The following is an 8,842-nucleotide window of genomic DNA, read 5'->3' on the forward strand; positions in this document are numbered from 1 at the left end:
TATATATATATATATACACACACACACACACACACACACACACACATATATACATATATATGTGTGTGCATTTCCTTTGAGGACAGTATAACAGAAATATTAACAAAATCCTAACAGAAATATGCCATTGCCTCGTTGGGTTTCCATTTGGCAGTTCGAACCGCCTTTGAAATGGAAAACATATAATTAAGGTTTCAAAATTTTACTGTGTTGGTGATTCACAAGTGTGACACTGAAGAGTTACTCATATTAGCCCTGGTACTGACAGAGAAATGGGCTATTTCTGACACTATTTGCCTGTACCTTACCTAACTACATTGCCTACTGTGGGAATGACACTAACTAGTTAATAGAACATTTTTCAAACCCGTTAAGGATCAACAGCATAATCTGCAACTCCTTCTGAAGGCCACTGAGGTATAGAGCAGAAAGAAGAAATACCAGACATTTTCTAACTAAAGACACTCCCTCCCCCCACACACACACACCCCTCAAGATTTAAGTTTACTCAGCTGGTAACCAACATCACTTACTGTAAATCTAAGCAGGATTTCAAACTAATGGCACAGAGCTCAAGTCTCCAGGAAAAAATCTAAGTATGTGGCTGCTCTGGTTGCCTGCAATTTGGTCATTTTTTTTTCTTTTATTTTTATGAATTTAGTTCATTATCCTTAAATTTACAGAAAGACCAGCCAGTTATTAAAGATTTCATTTAGTAAAATGTAACAATGGCTCAGGGAAGAGACTGTCATCATTTTGGATTCCCCCAGGCCATACTAGAAACCATAACGACTTTGGACAACACACCATAAAACAAGATGAGAGTATTTCATCAAGAAAAAGAGGGTCTGAGTAGAGTTCTATGTGATGTGCCTTACTATAATGTTTATATTTGAATGATAAGGAATGAGAAATACATCTCTGTACCAACTTGGCAGATAAGGAAGCTCTTCCTTAGCTCTGCTAGAAAACCGTTTCAAAGGGAAGACAGATCTTCAGAAGACAGCCTAGCAAATGACTTTGAAATAGCCCTAGTTTTCCCCCCCTCATTCTATAAAACTGCTATCCATTTATTTGAAATCAGCCCCATCATAATAGCAAAAAAAAAAAAAGCCAAAGCATGCATGATAAATTGTCAGGAGACGATTCGCTACTATGAAGAGTTGAAAATGAGGTTGACTTAATTTTGTTTTCCAGTAAGCAGTTTGGGCACAAAATGGCTCTAGGGTTGCCTGAACCCCCAACAGACCCAAGCGACATAAATCCGGATAACTGACAAATATCAAATATATTTCTCAGTAGCTCTTTCTGAGCTCTTCAGGAGAAATAAAACCTAGTCCATCCGGCCACTAAATGAATCAGAGGGAAGCCTGTTCAGAACAAGGGAACATTTTTCTGGCTCCAAACTGAAGAGTGGCTGTCAGGTCATGTTTACTTGTTGAATCACGCCCGCCATTGTGCAATGCTCAGTCTCAGTGACTCAGCGTCACACCAGTAAAGCCACCTGAGTTGGAGATCAAGGTTTGAGATTAACACGCCCCCTCTGGAGAGCAGGCAATGGCAAACTTCTCTGCACCTCACAATGGGCATACGGCGACTATGATCACATTATCTAGGGTCCATAACACCTTACCTGCATTAGGTTTCTGAATAAGGTATGTGGTTCATTACTGATAAGACCTTTTGAAACCATTCACGTCATAGTCTTTAAACAATGAGACAATGAATGCATACTGGGTGCCACCTTGTCTGGGCTAGCTGCTTCCTGAGTTCAATGGGGAAATGCAGTGGGGGCACAATTTGTAAGACTAAGATGAGGACTAAATAGAGCGAGGTGACTAGGGCTATACTTGTACTTGGTCAGCTTATGTCGATGGGTGGGGATGAAAAAAATAGAAAAATGAGAGTATAATACACACATACATACTGTTTAAAGCAATCTTTTTTCCCCTGCTCAGTTATTTTTAAATACTTCATTTTTCTTAATTGCTAGTGGGTGCATACATGTTCCTGAGAGAGAGAAAGCATTCCCTAGTGGGTCACATTCATACTGTAATCCTTTTTCCACCTTACCAGGATTTTGGCCATGCACACATATGTGTCCTGTCTGTTTTTCAAGGCATTGGGCTGGGATTCAATCAACAGCTTGCTGTTCGGGATCCAATTTTCCATCCAGAGCACTGAAGCACTATTCTGTGGTGCTAGCCCTGCGTTTTCATTATTATTTTTTTAAATGCCTTTTTTTTCTTTAGTTTTAGCTATAGGGCTTATGTATGTGTCAGGGACAGTTGTGATGGGGTGGTGAGGAGTGAGATACCCTCCTCACCCCCTCCGGGGATGGCCACAGTGCAATCTCTTCTCTTTCATTTCTCCTTTGGGGATTTTGGGCGCACACATAAGCACCCGGCATGATTTTCAAGCTGCTGGTTTTGGGATTCGAACTGCTCAGTTGGACATGTGGGATCCAGTGCCTTAACCTCCATACCACCTGCTGGCCTGCATTTCCATTTTTTAATGTGAATGCGATGTTTTCCTGCAGGCAACGTACACTCAAATTCAGTCTTACTGCTCTCTAGTGATTATCATAAGCTTTTTTTATCCTAATCTATTGAACTGGGTTTTCTTTCTTTCTCCATTATGAGACTTGCTACTTAAGTGGCCATGGGAACACAGGCTGCAGGTACTGTCTCAGCACCAGTCACGTTACCGACAAATAAACTGTGTTATCAATGAAACAACCTAGCACTCAAGAGATCATTACTTAGGATTGGGCTTCACTCTCATTTACCTTTATACAAGATATGTCCTTAAACACTGTCCAATAACTCCCCTCAATGTTAGTTAACTTAATTGTTCGTTTCATGTTTCATCTTCGAAAGCATTTCCCATCACGTTTCAGTTCACCTAGTCTCGTTTCTGAGAGAATCTCTATATAATTGTGCAAAAGGGACCAAATATAAATGCATAGTTCAAGTATTCTTTACACAGAAAGGATAGTAAAATAAACAGTATACAAAAAAAGCAAAATCACTTACACCAATAGAAATGTTACCAGTCATCAAACTGGCTCTCCTTCGCTACCCTCAACAAAAAGACACCTGAAAATACCAGAAACTTTAAGGGAATTTAGGATAGTGTATTTGATCTGACTTATTAAATTCTTAAAAAGTAAAAAAAAAAAAAAAAAAAAAAAAAAAATCCTCTTTTCCCCTTTGCTTGCTTTTTTCTGTTTTTCCATTTTTGCTGTCGTCTCTTTCTCAAAACAACGATGAAAACAAAAGGCAAACACAAATGCTGATGATGTCAATAACAGTAAAGTTTATCAACTGCCTTCTGAATCTCACCTCAGAGTAACACAACCTAAAGAGATATAATTACCTCCATTTTGTACATTAATGGTTTGTCCAACAACAGATACCTAAGAAGGTGGCAGTTCTATGGCTGAACTGCAGTTTCCAGTCTGAGGTCAAGTAAGTGGACTCAGTAAGGCAGGTTGAAACAGCAATCAATCGAATTCTTTTCTTTCAAGTTTATATTAGGATGAGACTTTAAACACACACACACATACACAAACCCATGGCCTCTCACCCACAAACATACAGCATAACTTACCCCTTTTCCGAGTTTTGAACCGCTGGCCTGTTAGCACTGGCTTCTGATGCTTATTCATAAAATTTCTAAAAACAAGGAAAATTAAGATCGTGTATGTCAAACAAGCATTTCATATGAAAAACATATGGCTAATAAGCATGGGTTCAACTTTGCCCATAACAGAATACAGTTTTTTAAATTAGATCTAAAAATAAGTTATAATTTAGCCTTCAAATGGGACATTACGAAACCTTACAAAAAAAATAAATTCAGGGGCCAGCAAAAGGCATAATGGCTATGTCACTGGAATCCCACATGGCTGACCACAGTTCGAGTCCTGGAGCTGGCACCTTGAAATTCACTCTGGGCTTGTGTGCCTGCATGCCCAAAATCCTGAGAAGAGAAGTTACTGTGGCTTGGCCTTCAATGAATACAGTCTAACTGTACTATATTTCCGGCCTATCTACTCCTCTGATTATGTACACACAGTAGATCCACAACTCTTCCATCACTTACTGAGCTGTCATCACACTGACCTCTTTGTTTTACTTCCAACCTGTCAGACAAGGTCTGATTTCTGAGGCTCTTACCTGCCTTTCTTCCAGAGCTGTTTATGGGGCTTGCTCCCTGCATTTGCGCAAATGCTGTGCTTTCAGAGGCTTCCCTGATCATCTCTATGAAAGTGGTCCTTTCTCATTTTCTCTTCTTGCCTAGCTTTATTATTTATCATCGATTTTCGCGGTACCTGCCATTTTAGTATCTGCTTGTCTTCTTCTCCCAGGAGAGTGTAACCTCCCACGAGGGCACGGACCTGGCAGGTTTTACTCAATATGGTACACTCAGCATTAAGGACAGCACAGCGTTTAATATTAGTTTATAATAGTTCACAGACATGGTAACAGGTTTTTAAGACTAAGGGTAAACCCCAGTAGATGGGCATTTAGGTAATTTTTTTTCTTTTGAACTTAGTGCATAAATTAAAATAAAATAAATTATCTTTACAAAATATAAAACTTGCTCTACAACACCTCCTAACAATTGAGCATAAGCTTCCTGGCACAAATATTGCAAACTGAAAACGTGGCTAGGGTGCTTAAATGATGAAGAGCCAATGATGAAGATAAAGTGCATTATTTCAATCACTACATTTCAAAGACTTAAAAAAAATTGGGATTTGAGCATGTCCGTATTTCCTTAATTACTTATACCATCAAATAGTCAAGAAAATTTGCAGCATTCGAGTAAATTATGTAATTACTTCTCACAGTTAAAATAAAACCCCTAAGAACATGGAAAAAGTATTCAATTTACATAACGAATTTTCTTTCCCACCCCAGGAAAGAAGAGAAACTTCTAGCTTCACGTAAAAAACAATCTGTTTATAATTGAAAACTTCAAATTAATAATTATTTTTAAAAATATACTCATTAAAAATAAAGTGACACCATGAAAAGTAATCCGTTTTATGACTTGAATAAAGAGAATTTGTAATCAATTCTATATAGTAAAATGAACTTAATACAAGGTGACTAGGTCAGAATCCATGTCCTTATGGAAGCTAGTGAGAGCAGAAAACTGCAGACATTTACAATGTAATGTAACACCTGAAACAATGAAAGCATAGACCAGAACACGAGAGAAAGTGATTGATGGTTGTATGTATATGGAGCAACAGCTACATATGAAAATAGCTGCAAATGCTATAAACTTAATCAATGAAATCCCATTTCATTTGATGGATGTTGGAGATAAGCTTCAAATGCATTATTTATATTTCACTCTGAAACTCTTTCATTCAGAAATTTTCTTGTAGGCATTTTCAAGATTCAGTGTGAACCAGCAAGTATTTCATAGGTGCAAAAACTTTCAAATAGATGATGGTGATCTACATTCCATTGTCTCCAAATCTCCCAAACACCACAAATATTATACCAAACGTACACACCTGTGTAAGAAAAGCAAAGTATCTGTTAAGTGTCTGGGTCTTGCCCGGAGATGCAGAAGCCGTTAACTGAGCACCACTAGCCTGTACTTCTCTGGCACAGGGACACAAAGCCAGGAGCTAGCTACTCTGCCAATGAAAAAAATACTCAAGTGTAAGCCCTCTCCAAAAGTTTTATTTTCAGATCTAGATAATACAAACGCATGGAACTCCCTGGCTAACTCAAACGGTGGCACCTCGTTTCTATTTTTTCTATTAACTGAAAATGAGCATCGAACATAGCACACGAGAAAACTTATTTTTGAAAGCTTTAGTTTCCCTACTTCTAGGTACAAAACTTTTGTTTCTTCAGAGCCCAGTCCTGTGGACTTACTTTTCACACGTGCACTATACTATACTATACTATACTATACTATAACAACACGTGAACATAGTAACAAATGCAAAGGTTCTGATGTAAACAACATCAAGAATTTAAATCAACAAAACAAACCCCAAAACTTACCTACTGGTACTGAGACTAAATGAAGATAATTCTGTTCTCCAAGTGGATCTGTCTCTTAGCTGTTACTATTTGGAGCAGAGACCCGCTTCCCTCTATATTTAGCTCTCCGTGCTACACTATAATCTGCTCCAGCGAGGGTCAGTCTTTATAAGGTACTACTCCGTGAGCCCTACAAAGCCCTGGCCTAAGAGAAGCAAGGGCACTTTGAATAAAGAAACTGTATTACCTTAAACCCAGGAAATAAAGAAAGAATCACAAAGACTGCCCTATTAGCAAATGTTAAAGGCTAACTTTTAGTACATTTTACACTTTGAAATTAGCTAACTGAAAACACATACTTTTTTTTTTTTGAGAGGTTTTTGCTACAGGGTGCATGTGCTTGCCAGAGAGACAGAGAAAGACAGAAAGCAAGAAATCACCCCCCAGGGGGGGATGGCCAGGCCGCAATCCCTTCTCCTCCATTCTCCTCTCAGGATCTTGCACACACATGCACATGTGTCTGGCATGAGTTTAAGCCACCTGGTCCGGGACTCGATCCAAGGTCAACTACATGGGAGTCCAGCGACATAGCCATTAGGCTGACTGCTAGTCTCAACACATACATTTTTTAAATGAGAGTTTAACAGAATCCTCAAAGACAAATTTGTCTGGGTTACAGTCTATCCCTCATGAAGATTTGGCTTCCAGTGAAACAAACTATATGCCAAACACACACAGGCAAAATAAGCTTATCTGTCATGAAAATACAACAGCTCTATGGTTTAAAACAGTCTTAAAAATTGTATATAAAAATGTTAAACAAAATGGATTTAAGTATTTCACGTGTCATTTCTCAGGTGTTCCTGAGGACCATAGAAATATTTTTTAAGAACTATTTTTTAATTTAACTTTATTTATTTATTCACTTAGTTTTAAAAATCTTGACCAGAGAAAGAGAGAGCGAAAGAGAAAGTGAGAAAGCAAGCCACCAGGTCCAGGACTTGAACTGTGGTTCGCCACGTGGGAGTGTCCAGCACCCTACCCACCATGCCACCTGCTGGTCCTGAGAACCAGAGAAATATTAATCAACCAAAAGTCCAGAAAGTAGGTACTATAGTAAAGAACTAAGTACTTTTGAATGAATTCTTATTTATGTCTCGACTGAAAGATTGAATCAAAAGGCTTTTAGGTCTAACATAGCAGATCTATTCCATCCCACTTCACTATATTAATCTCCTAACTGTCCAAGCATCCTCTGCAATTCCACCCCTTAACTCCCAACCCAACTCAGACCCAGATGTGACCTCGGGCCACCAGCACACCTGAGGCCTGGGAGAACTGTGCACTAACCCTGCCAGCTGCCCTGCCTACTCTAAATTAGTTGGCACCCCAGATGTGGCTTGTTCAGTCTTGTCTGGTGCTGTTCTTCCTTTAATTTTGAATTTTCTCTTTTGTGAAAAGGAGATGATCGACCCAAAAAGGACTCGTTTTCTACTTGCCTCTCAAAGGAATGACTGTTCTTTCAGAGGAGAGAGCTTACATCTTATCGCTGGCTGTTCTGTTCTGACCCATGTTTGAACTCTGATAACCTGCTTCACATAACAGGCTGTAGGGACTAGCAGATGGCATAATGGTTAGGTTGCTGGACTCCCATGTAGCTGACTGCGATTCGAGTCCTGGACCTGGTGGCTTACAACTCACGCCTGGCACAAGTGCATGTGTGTCCAAGATCCTGAGAGAAGGGTAGAGGAGAAGGGATTGCATTATGGCCATACCCTTCCCCCTGGGGGGGGGGGTGATTTCTCAATTTGTCTCTGTCTCTTCAGTAAGCACACATGCCCTATAACAAAAATCTCTCTTAAAAAGCACAACAAAACATGCTGTACTACTACTGCTATATGCTATGCATATAATAGTCATGCTGTTTAAAGAACCTCAACTGTATGAACATGTGTACTTAAAGACAAGGATCGCAATGGCTTTTGAAGAGGGATAGAAAGAAAATATTTTACGTTTTGTGGACTCTATGGTGTCTGTTCCGACTATTCAGTTTAGCTGTTCCAGTCTAGAAGCAGTCATAAACAATATGTAAACAAAAGATCATGCTTGTACTCCAAAAAGTTTTATAAACAAAACAAGTGGTAGACCAGACTGGGCTCCCAGATCACTGCCTGGGAGCTCCTATTCTAGCAGTATCTGCTAGAAGTGTCTGTGACAATGGGAACGTTTCATGTATGTGCCATGTGATACAATACCCAGTAGAGACATTTGGCTGCTAAACCCTTAAATTCTGGGTATTGTGAGTGAAAAACTAAAAATATATTTGACCTTAATTAATTAAAACTAAAATTTAAATAGCCAATGTGACTAATGGCTATGATGTTTGCTAATGCAGTTCTAAAGTAATCCTTCTGGCTCCAAACACTTAATTTTGATAAAAAGATGAAAAAACTAAGATTTCCATTAACACAATAAAACCGCTCTACCTAACTGCAATGTGTTCATGAAATACTTTGTGCTAGGTAACAAATTTCAAGAATTACATTTTATTTTCATATCCAAAATGATGGGATAATTTACCATAAAAAAAAACTAAAAATTGGGACCGGCAGTTGGCGTAATGGCTATGTCACTGGACTCCCACGTAGTCGACCCGCGGTTCGAGTCCTGGGCCTGGCGGCTTAAACTCATGCCAGGCGTGTGTATGTGCGTGCCCCAGATTCCAAGAGAAGAATGGAGAAGGGATTGCGGTGTGGCCATCCCCCCGGGGGGTGATTTCTCACTTTCTGTCTCTTTGTCTCTCTGTCTTTCTGGCAAGTGCACAT

General features: G+C 39.2%; 1 protein-coding gene across 1 annotated transcript in view; it reads right to left on the minus strand.

The window, feature by feature from the left end:
• Positions 1–6,057, minus strand: part of BZW2 (basic leucine zipper and W2 domains 2) — a 55,466-nt gene extending 49,409 nt beyond the window's left edge. The window contains exons 1-2 of the mRNA XM_006165788.3: positions 6,039–6,057; positions 3,613–3,677 (exon numbers count right to left, since the gene is read on the minus strand). Coding sequence (XP_006165850.1) covers positions 3,613–3,670 — 58 coding nt within the window. The 5' untranslated portion in view covers positions 3,671–3,677; positions 6,039–6,057. The remainder of the gene's footprint in view (positions 1–3,612; positions 3,678–6,038) is intronic.
• Positions 6,058–8,842: the final 2,785 nt, after the last annotated feature.

Source organism: Tupaia chinensis, unplaced genomic scaffold, assembly GCF_000334495.1.
Source record: "Tupaia chinensis unplaced genomic scaffold, TupChi_1.0 Scaffold144031_1, whole genome shotgun sequence".
NCBI lineage: Eukaryota > Metazoa > Chordata > Mammalia > Scandentia > Tupaiidae > Tupaia > Tupaia belangeri.